The sequence below is a fragment of the Haliotis asinina genome, chromosome 5 (genome assembly GCF_037392515.1).
Source record: "Haliotis asinina isolate JCU_RB_2024 chromosome 5, JCU_Hal_asi_v2, whole genome shotgun sequence".
Classification (NCBI taxonomy): Eukaryota; Metazoa; Mollusca; class Gastropoda; order Lepetellida; family Haliotidae; genus Haliotis; species Haliotis asinina.
The window spans coordinates 42,187,024-42,204,017 of record NC_090284.1 but is presented as its reverse complement, the minus strand read 5'-3'; the positions used below and the strand labels follow the sequence as shown (position 1 = coordinate 42,204,017).

At 41.6% G+C, this 16,994-nt stretch overlaps 1 protein-coding gene across 1 annotated transcript in view; it reads left to right on the top strand.

Annotated features, from left to right (window-relative positions):
- Positions 1–516: 516 nt before the first annotated feature.
- The window catches only part of LOC137284574 (guanylate cyclase 32E-like), a 31,984-nt gene continuing 15,506 nt past the window's right edge, over positions 517–16,994 (top strand). The window contains exons 1-9 of the mRNA XM_067816423.1: positions 517–1,650; positions 10,711–11,014; positions 11,476–11,628; positions 12,555–12,748; positions 13,430–13,565; positions 14,242–14,390; positions 14,824–14,920; positions 15,208–15,286; positions 15,744–15,858. Coding sequence (XP_067672524.1) covers positions 1,279–1,650; positions 10,711–11,014; positions 11,476–11,628; positions 12,555–12,748; positions 13,430–13,565; positions 14,242–14,390; positions 14,824–14,920; positions 15,208–15,286; positions 15,744–15,858 — 1,599 coding nt within the window. The 5' untranslated portion in view covers positions 517–1,278. The remainder of the gene's footprint in view (positions 1,651–10,710; positions 11,015–11,475; positions 11,629–12,554; positions 12,749–13,429; positions 13,566–14,241; positions 14,391–14,823; positions 14,921–15,207; positions 15,287–15,743; positions 15,859–16,994) is intronic.

Genomic DNA, 16,994 nt, shown 5'->3' with positions numbered 1-16,994 from the left:
ATCTTGACCCCCGTACACGCCCACAGGCCCCTCTCTTACCCCAGTACTAGTTTTCCAACCCCACTGATTTCCCTAAGTCGATACTCGACACCCACAGATGTCCGCAGACCCCTCTCTTACCCTAATACTAAATTTCCACCTCCTTCCCATCAACGATACTTGACCCCTCTATACATGCCCGTAGAGCACTCCCTTACCCCAGCACTTCATATCCACCCCCTTCCCCTCAACCCATGTTGAACCTCCATACACGACTGCGCTCCTGTCTATTATACCCGGATCTGACCCTCACGTTATTCCCTGTTCTCATACCCAGCACCTCACTCCTCTCTCACCTGCACCCGACCCTCTCTCCATTCACCCAGTATTCAACCCCGACACTTCCTATACCCAGTGAATGCCCTATCACATCCTCGAGTGGTAATTTCCTAGAGGCGGGGAGAGGTAAGCGATACAATCAGTAACACGCCATCTCATGGTTGACTTGGCTCATTTCACCTGAAGGAACTTCTTCGTCGTATCTCACGTCTTCCCACGGGGCACGGCGCGTTACAACACACGACGGGTCCAACCTGTGAACACCCGAAACGTTGAAACACAATACCTCACCAACTACCCCTTCAACACTGGTCACTACACGGAGTACATACAGATTCTTGTGAGCTTCGGACAATGACACCGTTGAACACCAAGGAAACCCAGGACACCTAGGACACCACGATGGATGAATCATGCCCAGATAATTCGCTAATTACACCAACCGAGTCATCCGGTACAGAGAGTCCTTCTCTTCTGACGACATTCCCATCAGTCAGGTTCTAGAAAAGAAGTACGCACAGTGTTTATACTCATATACCTGTCTAGGCTTCGTGGATATTTTGTGGACACACTTCATGACATTTTTATAATCCATTGACCGCATTTGTTAATTCATCTGTGTTGTCATGGTGATATTCGCTGATGGCTTCGTCTATGCTAGACGTGAACAAAAAACATTAGGAAGGGTGTTAAGGAGTACGAGGAGCGTAAGGCCCATTTAACACTCTAAAGCCGGCGATAGCGGGCTATATTAGTTATACAACAACATAAAGGATTGTCAACGCGTTTATGTGCTTTGAGATTTCACGACAGCTGATTTTTGGATACGGGATCCTTTGGATTTACCTACATGGACAAAAAGATCGAATATCGGAACTAAACAAGAGTCATCTTATGACAGATCCTTGTCATATAGATTAACAGATTTGATCAAACATGTGCATGTAGTAGTTTATCCGGATGGCAATGTATCTTCAGTGGAAGGGACTGTTGATACTGCTGACGGCGTTCATCTACGGCCTTCTGGCCAAGGACGTCATCAAGGTCGGGTTCATCACCACCATTGACAGCCCCGAACCTAACAAAGCAGAAGGGAGGAGGATTGCGGGTGCCATGGCTCATGCCGTGAATACCGTCAACGACGACCCCGACATCCTCCCCAACCACACCCTTGAGTACATCTTCGCCGACAACCATGATAATGAGTTCGTCAGCATCAATGAACTGACTGAACAATGGCGGAATGGAGCGATTGCTTTCTTTGGACCGGAAGACTTTTGTGAAACAGAGGCCAAGGTGGCAGCGTCATGGAATCTGCCAGTTATATCCTATGTGAGTACTGCACTTAGAAGGCATTAGATATGTACCATCAAACTGCCCTACTGTTTTGGAATTATTGGGGAATCTCAATTATTATGTTACATTACATGTCTTAAAGCGGCGTAGAACATTACTCGCTTGCATTAACATCTGTTGTTCGTTGAATGACGCCATACGTATTATGAATTCATATTATGGTGAATAATGAGAAAGGTATGACATTTTATGGATGACAACGTATTTACTGTATTATGATGCGACGTCATTTATTCTTATTTTATTGAATATTTATCCTTATACTGTTACTATTTATACTTATGTTCCTGCTTGAAACTGTATAAGAATTTATACTGAAACGTCGTATCAGCTATAGTGAAAAAGACTTCATCCATAAAATACCATAAATGTCTTACGCATGCACATATTGTTTCCTGGGGTTTGTTTTTATTTTTGTACAGCATTTTTTCAGCTATATGACGGCGATCTGTAAACAATCGAATTTAGACCAAACGATCCAGTGATTCACATCATAAACATCAGTCGACCTGAGATATGATGACATGAATCAGTCAGGTCAGTGAGCCTGACTGCCCAATTCCGTTAGTTGCAGAAAACCAGTTGCAGCCCGGATGTAGACAGTCCACATGTATATAACGGGTATTACTAATTGCGGCCAAACCCTTCGTAATCCTTACGAAATCTCTGCTAAAAGCAGAGTCGATTGTAAAATTCCTTTATTGTCTGGGTGTTTGTTTGTTTGCAACGAATAGCATCCTGTGTTGTCATAATTATCACAGTTGTAAAACATGCCACTAACCTATTAAAGAAAACTTTATCTTTTACACAAACCATCATCCTGGTATTTACCATGTCGGTGTGACACACATCCGAAATTCTATAATCCGACGATAAATATAGGACGGCGACATGGCCAAACGGATAAAGCGTTCGATTCCCCTCTTTGGTCAGATATATGAACCGATTACTGGTCTCGCAAGCTATGGCATACTTGGAATTACGCCAAAAGCGGCGTAAAACAAGATTCACCCAACATTCACCGTAATACTTAAAGGTAAATCTATAATACACTATTTAACCGCTATGTGTTAATAGATATAACTGACACACTGAAATTATCGTCGAAATATGTCACGTGACCACCCTAACAAACATATACTGTGTGACTGATTCAAGAATAAATTATCTCAATAAGTTTCATGAATACTAGTGGGAATTGCGTTTTCAAAACACGTTTTCAGTTTTATCACCTCCATTGAGACTTCCAAATGATGAGGGCAAGCGTCGAATGTGCTTAAACTGGATTTGTGAGTGAGTAAAATTAGTTGTACGCGGCCTTGCTCAACCCCGTACTGGACCCACGCTCTTCCCTCGCCCCGTACCAGACCCACACTCTTCCCTCGCCCCGTACCCAAGCCATCACTTACCTCACCCAACAACCACCATCCACATACCCTAACCAGCGCCCGACTCTCCATACCACACTCATACTCTTCTCTCGCCCCTTGCCCAACCCATCACTTACCTTACCCAACAACCACCCTCCACATACCCTAACCAGCGCCCGACTCTCCGTACCAGACTCACACTCTTCCCTCGCCCCATACCCAACCCCCATCACTTACGTTACCCAACAACCACCACCGCATACCCTGACCCGCGCCCGACTCTTCGTACCAGACTCATACTCTTGCCTCGCCCCGTACCCAACCCATCACTTACCTTACCCAACAACCACCCTCCACATACTCTAACTCGCGCCCTACTCTCTCCCTAAAACATGTATAACCAGTCTGGAACAAATACACAAGTACAAGTTTTTTTGCCGAGGTAATACTTTGAAACAATTGTGCATTTCCTCGCCTAAAGCTAGACAAGTTATTCACCTGTCCCATCACTTCACTTTCACATCCCACCAGACGCCAAACCGTAAGAGGTGACCAACAGGATCGGGTGGTCAGACTCATTGACTTGGTTGACACATGTCATCGGTTCCCAATTGCGCAGATCGATGCTCATGTTGTTGATCACTAGATTGTCTGGTCCACACTCGATTATTTACAGACCGCCGCCATATAGCTGGAATATTGCTGAGTACTAAACTCACTCACTCACCCAAATCGCCAGGATTCCTAGGGAGCAACTAGAAAGGATTCTGAATCAAATAACACCGTGACAGCATTATGTCGCATATATTCAGACAGCCGTTTGTCTTCCGGTAATATCAAAGCGTTATTTTGTATCGTGCTGAGCAATCAGCGCGAAAAAAAAAGAAGATGAAAGTGAAACATTATAAATACACACCCAAACTGTCTTAATGCTTAAGGACAGATTTCCTCCAGATATAATATTATCATCTGTTCAGATTTTTCACACTTCCTGAAATCAAAAGAATATATAATCGCCTTCATCGGTTGATACTTTTTTACTGACACGGAAGCTATTTAATGAGTTGAAAAAGGGCTGTTTAAAAAAAACGAATGACGGCTAAACTATCATCATAGTCATAAATAACCCTCTTTGAAAAGAATAGGTTTATACACTACCTGACAAATGAAGTGTACACTTGAAACATTAATTCGACAAGACATACACCTTTTTTCTGAATTGGAAACGGTTTCTTAAATACTACGCAGCCTAATAGCGAAATTTGATACCCGTATGAAACATATACTGAACGGGAAAAGAAACGCAAGTTTGGAAGAAAATTAACTTTAATAAAAGTAAGCGTTCATGTTTATGGCCCCTGTTTATAAACCTGACCAAGAGCAGAGCAGTGTTTCATTTGTTTTTCTGTACATAGATCATTTCCAAAAGTCACTGAGAGTTGAATGTCGAACAGAATCGACACACGTACCCTGAGGTGGAGTTGTAGAGACAGTTCGATTGGCCTCTATCCAATACTTCCACGGATGCCACTGGCAAACTCTGAGTGTTCATATCTTTATGGTGTTTTCTTACAGTTGTTGGAGAATTCTGTCTGAAAGATATGGCTATGCCCGTGGATACAAAACTCTCAGAAGTCAGCTTTATGGCATTGTAATATCTGCTGAATGATTTTGCAAAATCTGTGAATGTCATCAAGACCTACAATCTATTTTCAGTAATTTTAAAAGTGTTTATGCTTTTAAATTCACACCGAGTGTGGTGAGAGAATCTTGGAAATGCCATTGGTCTTATTGGAATATCCGGGTTTAGCGAACTACCCGGATATCTCGAAACATTCACATCTAAAAGTGTCAAATTATATTAAAGTTACTCGCATATTCGTTATAAACAGATGCAGCTTCCAGTTGAATAATATTTCGACACACTGAATACTTCCAAACTGTTCGTGCATATGAAACTTGACCTGGATGATCCCAACATCTGATAAAAAGGATCACTGCGTAGCCAGTAAATGTTACGTCTGTTACGGCTTATGATGTATGCATACATTTATAGTGTATAATCAATATTCCTGATTAAATGTCTTTATTATACAAGGTCACAACGTTTCGAGACAGATTCTAGTCTCTTCTTCAGGTGAGGTGTTAATAAAACTAAAGGATTGTAGTATATATACACATAACAGTAGACCGATAACAATGGGTAACAAGATATACAGGTTTGTATTGATTGATGTACAGGCTTCGATTGATTGATGTACAGGCTTCAACTTATGTACAGGCTTCAACTGATTGGTGTGCAGGCTTGTGTTGATTAGGTTAACGAGTTAGAGGTAAAGATGCTTGGATAAAGATTAGTCACTGAGGATAAGGTGGTTCCATGCATTGGGTAAGTAAACACCTCCGTCTCTGTTGATTGAGGGCTTGCTCCGCTTGATTGTAATGACTTCTAGGAGCTTCCGTTTTTTGAAGTCACTGGCGTTCCTAACTAATGTCCTGGTGTTGTCCCAAACAATCTTGTGATTGGGATTGTGCATGATGTGTTCACATACGGCAGACTTCTGATCCAAATTTTGAACTGATGTTTTGTGCTCTTTTAACCTGATAGTCAGTCGTCGACCAGTTTCACCAATATATGTCACTTTACAACTACATTGGATCTGGTAGATGCATCCTGCTGGGTTGTTGCATTTAGGTGTTGTTGGTCCACGTCCATTAGCTGATAGTAGCGTTTTCAGGTTGGTGTCACTACGGAAGGTGACGTCTGTTCCTGTTGTTTTCTTGATGAGACGGCTGATGCGATGACTTATCTGGCCATGGTATGGTATGTTAATTCTGATGGGGGAAGGTTCTGGTTTAGTTGACTTGGGAGTTTCTTTCAGGGTCTTGGTGATGGTGTTGCTGACTAAATGGGGTGGGTACTCGTTAAGGTCTTGGAAGGTTGATTTCAGGTGTTTTAATTCGCTGTGGAGGCTGTCTGGGCTGCAGACTGCTTTTGCTCTTCGTGCCAGGGTAGCTACTATGCCTTTCTTGATCTGGGGATGATGGTTGGAAACGTTGTGACCTTGTATAATAAAGAAGTTGAACCATAAAACACTTTTAGTTTGATTCCTCCAACCTCTAAATGCCTTTGAAACAACTAATATTCCTGATGTACAAATTCCATGGAACAGACGACAATAATGCAGCATCCATAATGATTACAACATCCACACTGCATTATTCAGACGTCTTGTCATTCTTTGACATAAGAATACACCCTACATTTACCTTCTTCTCCCAAAGACAGACTGCTCTCCCTTGTAATGTAGCCTGAAGTACGCCGCTCTCCAGAAATGTATTTACAGACTGATCTCTACACCGACCACAATGAAATACATTTTCCCTCCTGTGTTCTCTCCACTTCACCTGCCCCCATCCTCACCCCTCACCCCCGACAGCACACATACACACGCACGCACGCGCGCGCGCGCACGCACGCACGCACGCACGCACACACAAACCACCACCCCCAAACATAAAATAAAAACAATAACGTGCAAACACATACACTATATTTCATGACAATTATCGTGTTATTTCTCATTCTTCCACCTGAAACTCGATATTCAAAAGTGTTCCGTTATATCCATCACTATGATCATTAGTGTAAATATATTAAACACGCGCTTTTTCAAATCAACATGTTTGTGCATTGAATAATTTAGTCTTAGTACTGTAAAGGACCTGTTAACGACATCAAGAAGGAAAACCCCAGACATATTTCCTATCCCAGATTCACCACAACCCGTATCCCCCCCACCCTCCCTGATTCCACACATATTTCTCACAAGAACGCGGGAAGATATTGGCCATTATCATGAGTGAAATATTAGAAAAGCAATGTTCCGTTACCATTTTATTTATCAGTTTCCAAACTGAATGCTGTTGCACTGAATAAAGTCTTATTCTTTTACATACGAGTTCATCTCAAACCCTTTTCTTGAATGTTAATTATTTGTAAAACATTTTCATGGGACCAGAAAGGCGTATGTTATACCTTATCCTGATGAATTTAGGGAGACTGAGACGGTGTGAATGGTGAGAAAACATTAAATGAAAACGTTCAAAGAAATCAACGTTTGTTTGTTTTCAGCATGTGAATGTTTCAGTAGCTAAAAATAAAAAAAGCGATGTCTTCAAAATTAGGGGAAAGTGTTTTCGAGATTTTCAGCGAGCATTTTAAAAGAAAATTTTCACTTCTTAAAATTGCTACATCACTCATGATAGCCATATAGCTGTAATATTGCTGAGTGCAACATTATTTGAAAAGGAGCTTTTAGAAGCAAACACCTAATCGATAAATTGGTATACATAATATGTTTGTTTCACACATACTCAATTTATTCTCAGTGTAGAAACGTCCAGCGCATGTAATATCAAAACTTATAACGGTTTGTCAGTAGAACACTTTGTCATAAATATTTTGATGACAACATTAATAAAAATGTACCAAAGGAGGAACAAAGGGGATACCAATTTGCCGAAGGAGGTACCAATTTGAAAGAGCAGGTTTCCCTTGCCGAGTCCTTTCCTAAAGATATTGGCATGGCGGTTGGGCTCGTACAAATGTAAGACTCTTCATTTGAAACGTGGTAAGGTACGATATGATGGACCGTAAAGTTGCAAGAGGAGAGAGTTATTGAGCACAGGCTCCAGAATGCCCAGATTCAAGATAAACAGCGGCAGTGTTGGGTCAGAAAGGTAAATACACGTGCAGTTTATGATATTTACCTGTTCACTGCACAGTGATAGACTGTTTGTATCATTCACATTGACTACTTCAGGCTGTCATCATGAACACTTATTCAGATGATGCTAAACGTCAAATTAGAAAGGTGTTAATTGTTGTTGTTTTTTTTAAAAAAAAGAGAGAGCAAACGTAGCAAACCGATTTATAAGGTGTCGAATTACATGACACGTACAATGTTTGCTCTTGATATGAAAAAGAACATCGCGCTAAAATTGTGAGGAATAAACCAACAACCAATAAACAAAACCTTGTACAAAAAGGTTGGCATCCAAAGTTAGATTCTTTTGACATCAGGGTCATCAGAGATGTCATTCGCCGGCTGTTTGCTAGAAGTGAACCTGTGACACCTCTGCATACATGTCACGTGCAGAACTGACCTACGTTGACAAACGTTGACATTTCTGATCCAACACTGCCGCTGTTACAGGTCATTGGCTCCCTCCCCCTGCAAGCTGTCAGCGTTCTGCTGTTTATTTTGTTGACAGTTACATAGACAGATTCTTTCATACAAATGCATGAAACCGGTGATTTACAACGTGATTAGGTTGATTGACAAAACATCCACTTCCAAAGTTCATTGGATGAAGAGTTATTTACAAAAAACGGGTCTACATGCATTTCATGCCAAACTATATATGAATAAATAACTTTCTCCGCACTTGTGCACGTGCCTCTCGAACACCTGGCTGTGCCTTTCTCTGCATTCCTCCCTCGTAATACACCGTGAACTGTGTCAAGATTTTAATGATAGTGTGTTAAACAACATTTTAATATTGGGACAAAAATTCTGCAAAAACCTCACTGAATTGGTATAATGTTTTGATTATGATCAGTGTTTCACTTAGTATGAGTTTTTGAGTTACACTGCATTTCATAGGTCCGTTTTTTGAGCCAAACGGACTGTAACGATAAACTATAGAGTTACGATGGGCTGTAACGTTACTGACGTACTGTGAATGACCCTTGCATGTTACCTATTCCCCATACTGACTCAGTGAATACATATTGCGTCTTACAACGTAATTCAGACGCCATGTTGACACCCTCAAAATAACCCAATATCATGTCGAGGACAGGTAGCTCACGAGACAGTTTAGAAAAATATTACATCAAATATTACAATGGTGTGAAAACTCGTGACGTTTAAAGCCATCAAGATAGAAAAGATATGAACTAAGGTAGCCTGCAGATACCGAAGCTCTCATGAAGTAAAGCCTCGGGCAACGTGCTGTATTCTCACGAGATCGTCAATTACATTGTCCCCTCTCGTTATCTATGCTTTACTTACAGCTGTTGCGTTATCTGCATCATCATCTTTATCCTGTATAGGGAATGCGTTTGATACATAATAAAAAGGTTTTCCTTTGATCATAGTGACGATCTTTCGAGAGTGAAGTGATTGTGCAAATAGTGCTGGTGTATGCGGCCTCTAAGTGGATTTGATTGAATGCTTTCCTCATCCTTGGTATGCGGTTTGTAGAGAGACATAAGCCGCGGTTTGTAGTTGACGTACAATATGACCTCGTATTGAATAAAAACGTGTTGGAAACGTGAGTTCAAGAAAATGCTAACGAGTGTAAAAACTTTATTATCCAGCGTTTCAAGATACGAGAGATAACATAAATCTTCACGAAGCGACTCATTTTTTTTCGGATTGTTGACCACATCGTAATGTAACGAGAATTGCTGACGTGTGTTTGTTGTTGTTTTCGTTTAGTGTTGAACTTATGGTACTCATTACAAATCCGGTTGAATCACGGAGATCTGTAAATAATCTAGTGTGGACCAGAAAATCCAGTAACTGACATCATTAGCATTTGTATACGCAAGTAGGACAAGATAAAGTACATCAACTCTCACCGAAACACGAAATATATTTTAAATAAATTCGATAATTCATGATCGATATTTTATAATCAAATCAAACGGTCCCCTGAAGGGAGATGAGACATGGCTGTAACGGCTCGTGTAGGTAATACTCCGAATAGGGTATTTTACCCCAGTGGTTACAGCGGTGGCTGGCCACTCCGAAGACACTTTCGACTCTTCACAAGGACAAAGTGGGGCGGTGGGGTAGCCTAATTGTTAAAGCTGAGGCCATGGTTCGATTGCCCACATGGGTACAAGGTGTGAAGCCAATTTCCTATGTCCCCCTTAGTGATATTGCTGGAGCATGAGTGAAATACTCACAAGCTCACAATGGGTGAAAACTAGTATGGTGTAACAGCATCCTCAGAACCTCGAGCTCCTCTGTAAAAGCGCGGTGTTTTCGTGTAATTTTAAGACTTTGAAATGCACTGTGAAAGGTTAGTGGCAGAACGGATGGGTCCCCCGTTGTCATCAGTCATGTTACTATGGCCTCTTGGTTTTAGGAATATTCTAGCAATTTGACCCTTTCAAGTGACCAACATCATATGTGTTAGTCCACCAGCTTCTTCAAAGAACGTCCTACCGGATCCATGTGTCGCCAAAATCATGTGTACAAGACGAAGTTAGGAAAACGTTGGTGATGTAACGTTTTATGCTGGTATTCCTGAGTATTTCTAGGGCTTCGTGTCTGGCTCACACTTCAGCCTCCTCGCGCAAGTGGCTCCGTCCAAATCTGTCTCAGTGCATTGTCAGTTCTGCAAATGGGTACTCGATAGGATAACCTTCTCGCGCCTCGGCTCCTCAAGAGCAGCTAACAACGTATACTCCTCATCTAAAAAAACATGAAACATGGTGGAAATGGTGCAGGCTGAAATATAATGTGATAATAGTAATAATAATAATTAAGAACATAATCATCATAATCATCGTCGTCGTCATTGACACCATCACCATTTTAATTGCTGTTATCGTTATTGGTTTTATGATCATTATTGTTTTATCCAGAAATGCGACGACGCGGTTGTTTCGGACAAGAAGGAGTTCCCTACGTTTGCGAGGACGCAGCCCCCCAGTTCGCATTCTGCTACTCAGGTGATGGCGCTGATGCGCTACTACGGTTGGAGCAAGTTCACCATCGTTGTGGAAAAGATCGACCTCATGGTGCGGGCTGCCGAGAACCTCAAGTACCTTGCCGAATTCAACAACATGACCGTCAACGACCTCGCCAACTTCACCGGCCCCTACAGCAGCAACAACGACATGCAGGAAATCAACGCAATAGTCATGAGGACGTATCTGAGGACACGGGGTAGCTATTCCTTCTTTATGGCGTAGCAGTAGTGGTGGTAGTGGTGGTGGTAGTAGTAGTAGTAGTAGTAATAGTCCTAGTAGTAGTAGTAGTAGTAGTAGTAGTAGTAGTAGTAGTTGCAGCAGTAGTAGGTGAAGTAGTAACAGTAGTAGTGGTAGTTTTTGTCTAGCAGTAGCATTAGTAGGAGGTGCGAACTTGTGCAATCGACCTGGGTCTTCGGCGTGAAGAACCAAGGCTTTAACCACTAGGCAGCAGCAGCAGCAGCAGCAGCAGCAGTAATAGTAGTAGTAGTGGGAATTTAAAGTGTTCATTAAGTACATAAAAACTGCATTTACCTTAGAGTAGAAATATCCTTACTTCGTTTAAGTTTCCATGTGACTGTAGAATTGTAGGGTGTTGCATTACTCTACATTTTGTTTGTAGTATATTATATGTCTAATTTCGTCATGACAACATCTCAGTGTACGTGCTGTATTCCCGTATCCCCGCCTTCATCGACTTCGTCCGCTTCCTGAACCGCCTTGGACTCACAGACACGGGCGAATACGTCGTCATCGGCATCAGAGACGACGAAACATACAACCCCAACACCAACATCGACTTCATATTTAGAGGTTTGTCAGATTTATTACCTCTTCAAATTCAGGTATCGGCATGATTTCATCGAGATATGAGAGTTATGTCCCTTGCATGTCCTTCTGACTAATCAGATTCCACTTCCCACATCGCGTTGCTTCCAACAAACTGGCAGCATACTGTCATGAAGATTTGATGCCATTTGGCAATAGCGATCTGTACTGAACTGGTGTGAATCTCGCCTCTAGATGTGTAACAATCTCTTCATCAACTGATTAAACTATGTGAAGACGATCTGTCGACGTTCAGAAGACGGTACACTGGACTTACTAAGTCTCTGAATAGATAATAATATATTTATTTATTTGGAACCTGAAGAATTTTAGACTTGTTCCTTTTTGGGCCGTAGCATTGCAGGGAGGTTATGCAGTAGGGAAAATAGGGCGGTCCAGTGACAGTATGACAGAAAAAGGTACAGGTGCTTTGCAATTCCAACCACCAATCAATGCGCAAGACAGTCTTCTTGTTTTTAAGAACTCGTGTAATTTTCTTTATCCTTTTTGACTGGCCTAAGAAGAGACACGTCAGGTAGAAAAAAAACTTTAAAAACCCATTCCCGTTCGGGAAGGATGGTAACTAGACTTCAGAAGTCCGCTAACTTCAATTCCTTGGCAAGATGTGCGGCTGCTGAAGACTGTATTCTAATAATAACGTGTTATAGTGGCAAGTGAGTATGGTCTTACACCGCTTTAAGCAACATTCCCTAATATCACGGCAGTGAACACTAGAAATGGGCTTCAAACATAGTACCCATGTGGGGAATCGAACGCGAGTCTTCTATGTGACTCGCAAACGCTTTAACCACTGGACAGTCCTACCGTACCTACACGCTATTGTGATTAAACCCCCACAAACACTTTAGGACGTCCAGACCTTTAGTTATGTTTGAGCTGAAAACTTACAGAAACGGAGTACGAGTCGGAGAGAAGTGTCGATTCTGTGATGGCGTTCAAGCCAGTCCTCCAGCTTCAGTCCCGCTACCCCACCAACCCCAACTACACACAGTGGCGGGATAAGGTCCGGAGCCTCCTGTACCAGCCTCCTATCAGCCTCCCTCCGCCGTCACCACTACACGTGCTGCTTGACATCAAGGTCAAGGTCAGGAATCCTGAAATGAGGAAGTCACGGATGCCATTTCCTATTCAAAGCAACACAATGTTTCGGAGTGTATTCTGACTTACCACCTTCATTGCTCGATGAAGGGCGGTTGCGTAGCCTAGTGGTCTATGCGTTCGCTCGACCTGGGTTCGATTCCCCACACGGGTACAATGTGCGAAGCCCATTTCTGGTGTCCGCAGCCGTGACATTGCTGGTAAAGTGCTAAAAGCGGCGTAAAACTGTACACGCTCTTCGCCTGTTGCAGGAACACAATGTTTCAAGGAATGAAGGAGCAAAAATGTACTCTGAAACTGTGTGTTTGTTATGATAAGGAATTTGACTTCCATGATTATAAGGTTAATTTTCCCTTTATATGATTCACTTCACAATGCCATTGAAAGACATTGGTAGGAGTCCAGCTAATGGAATTAATCACAGGGCAATGAGAGAACCTTTGTCAAGGTTCCACTACTCAATACAGCGGAGCCTCAGTATCTGTATACTTATCGGTATCGATCATTGTTAAAACCCTGGAAACGGAATGTGGTAAAAAGAATCAAATGTGTCGAATGGTCGCTGAAGTCGAACCTATTTTGTAGTCGGGAATTCGAATGGCAAATACAAGAACTAACCTGGCTTTGCTGTATTTAAGTGCAACTAACTCGTAGTGCTTTACTTCAGGTCACCATTTTCGCCGCCTACCTGTATGACGCTGTCCTGGTGTACGCACGTGCTATACATGAGCTGCTAAACGAAGGAGGTGATCCTAAAAATGGAACAGCTGTGTTTGAAAAGATCCGGAACAGAACTTACGAAAGTGCGTTAAATACCATGTATTTTGGTGTTAGGAATTATAAGTGGCATATAACAAACAAACAAACAAGTATGAAATATGATACAAAGATCAAGACTTAGTAATATAATCAGTCTGTGTTAAACACCAAGACTTTGAATCCGTGAAGATTTGGGTTACAATTGATCTTCAGTAACCCATGCTTGTTATAAGACGCGACTAAGGGGATCGGGTGATCAGACTCGCTGACTTGGTTGACACAAGTCATCGGTTCCCATTTGCGTAGATCGATGCTGTGCTGTTGATCACTGAATAGTCTGGTCCAGACTCCATTCTTTACTGTTCGCCACAGATTCCAGCTGTTGCAGACTGCACCGATAAACAAATAAACAGAACAAAACGAAAGAGGCGATTGATTAATGCATGTCATCGTATGCCTGCTTTTGATATCAGTCACAGGATGAGTTGCCTAATTAGTTGGTCCAGACTGTGGGTAGCCTAACGGTTCCAGCGTTTGCTTGTCACGCTGAAGACCGGGTTCGATTCTCCACATGGTTACAATGTGTGAAGCCCACGTCTGTGTCCCTGACATGATGTTGCTGAAAACTACATTCACCCATTACATACCACCGTCATATAAAACGAATAGAACTGAATGCGGCGTAATACAATAAATAAAGAAACTACATATATAACACAGGTATAGAGGGTCATCAGATTTACATTGACGAGAAGGGAGATGCAGAGGCTAACTACACCGTCCTGGCGTTACGGAGAGACAACAACACCTTCGGGTACGACCTGAAACCCGTGGGCTGGTTCTTCAGAGACTCGTCCAATAAATACATCGTAGGTTCTGTCTGTCTTTTTACTTTCATAAGAACATGTATATTTGTGATCTAAAGGGAAAGGATAGTGTGACACACAAGAATCAGAGTTAAACTGCCACTACCGCGAATGAAATTACATGGAAAGGCTAATGTTGCTAGGTCACGGTCAACAGTCCGTACGAACAATGCACCTGACATATGAAAATGAGCCACAACACGTGATCACAAGCAAGTTCACACGGTCACTAGCGCGGATGCCTTTAAATATACTGAACAGCAAAAGAAACGCAATCTCATAAAAGTAAGCGTTCACATTTATGTCTTCTGTTTTAAACTTGACCAAAGAAAGATTTGCGGGTTATTTTTGCTGTTCAGTATACGTTCTCCGTGAGGTCACCAAATGTCACCCACTCATTCCCCCCACTCACCTGCCCATTCACTCGTCTGTACAGGAGTATGTTGAGGACCTTCCCGTCTACGACACCGAAGCAGTCCCCCTTGATGAACCACTTTGCGGGTACGACGGAGAAAGGTGCAAACCTGTAGAGAGTGAGTAGATCCAATGTTTATAACTCAGTGTTTACAATTCTTTATTTATTCTCATGTTGTTGATCACTGTATTGTCTTATTCAGATATGGGTTCGATTCCGCGGGGGTATAAGGTCAAACACTATTGCCGAAACACTGTTAACAGAAGCTTAAAACTATACTCACTCACTCACTCATCTTCTTTTGACAAACTGGCGTCAACGGCCATGTGTTATCTGAAAATGCACTCAACGCGTTGTGTGTGTTGCCTGTACAACTCATTAAGTCACATATTTGTAATGCTGCAGATTATGTCGGATTTATTGTCGGCGGATGTCTGGGAGGCCTGACACTGATTGCCGCCATCATCTTGCTCATTGTATACAGGTGAGTTTGACGATTACAGAACTGTACCGGAAAAAAAATCACAGACTGTTTTAAAATCATAGTTGCAAGTCTTTAATTGTTTGTTCAGAAGCAAGTGTTTATGAAAACTCATTCAGCAAAGAGAGTAAACATTTATGATCGCCTTGACAATATGACGATCAAGAAAAAAAATATGTTTCGAATTTGTCCATGTTTTCGTTAAAAACCTTAATTACTAATAAGATTACATGGTATAATTCATATCTAATGACCCAGCCCACAGAAAATTCTTGTTGGTTTTGCTTGTATGTTTATCATAGAAGCATCGTTATTCCGGATGAAACCTATTTAAATCAAAAGGGTAATACCAAAAGCTGAATTCAGAATAAACGCCCGTATTAAAGATGAACTACAAGTAGTCAACAGCTGCCCCCAGTCTAGTGTTGTACTGACTGCGGCATAAAACTCTATTTGTCAGGAACTGGCGTTATGAGCAGGAGTTGGCAAGTCTCATCTGGAAGATAGATCTAAAGGACATTCAGCAGCAACCAGGGGCAGCCCTCTCTGTACTCTCGTTTGTCAGCAACACCGCGGTACGTGCCCACCTTGTACCAAATTATATGTTATAGGATACAGCTGTGGAGTTGCGTCCCTTGATCGTATCAGGATCCTATGGCCGTGTGTTTGATTACAAGTTTCGCCGTAATTTTGAACATCTAAAAGTGTCAGCAGGTTCTGAAGTCGTGGGTTTCACCAGTGTGGAGATTCTAAAATCTCCATTACTGTGAACTTAGCTTTCATGAGTGATAGAACTGAAGTACTGAGAGTTTAAAGCGAGAGTAACTCACCATAGATACTCTGAAATGAATATCGTTGTCTGCCGAGGGGGATGTGTGTGCAGTTTGCCAAGTAAACACTGGCCCTCTAACCCGTGGCTAGTAAAATCCAATCTGGTCAGTAAATCTCCAGACTCCCTGGCCCGACTGACTAGCGAATTTTCATATTGTCATTTTTTTAAAATATATCACTTTCTCCTTGTCTTGTTAAGGAATAATACTCGTTTAAATCATGCAAACGTATGGCCTCATAAATTAATGTATTTCACCTTTTTGTAATATTTTGCTAAGTTTGCATCAAGCTAATTTTGGGCTAGTGAGTTATTTTGTGTGCTAGTAAATTTCAGGCATAGCTAGCTCGACCGGCAAGCAAAATTTAGAAACTATTTCTTGATCTGTCTAACATGGGTCTTGCATAAACATTTAAATTATCATTCTACCAGAACTTCTATAAATGTTGGGTAGTTCATCAAAGTCATTCAGAGGTATGTAATTACCTTATATGCCTCTGATTTTAAATTCGCAAAATTTAAAATCTTAATAACGCCCTTATGGTAGATTATGGTAGATAAACGCATTGTGTTGGAAAATCAAAGGTATGTGACGAAATTGTAATAGCTCTAAATTTTGCATTAAAACCAAATTTAAAGCTATTATAATTTCGTTAACATAACCTTAGCGAAAACTCCTTAATAGATATGCCTCAACTGGAACGCAGAGGATATACGCATAAGTAAGAAGAGGACATTCGTATACAGTGACAGCACATGACTCCAAATATGTACTGAATATTTGCCAGAATATGTACTGTCGTGTTATATTTCTTAAAGTGATACTGTGTGATACTTGCATTTTAAGGGTTCATATTCAAAACCTATCCTAAACCACAAAGC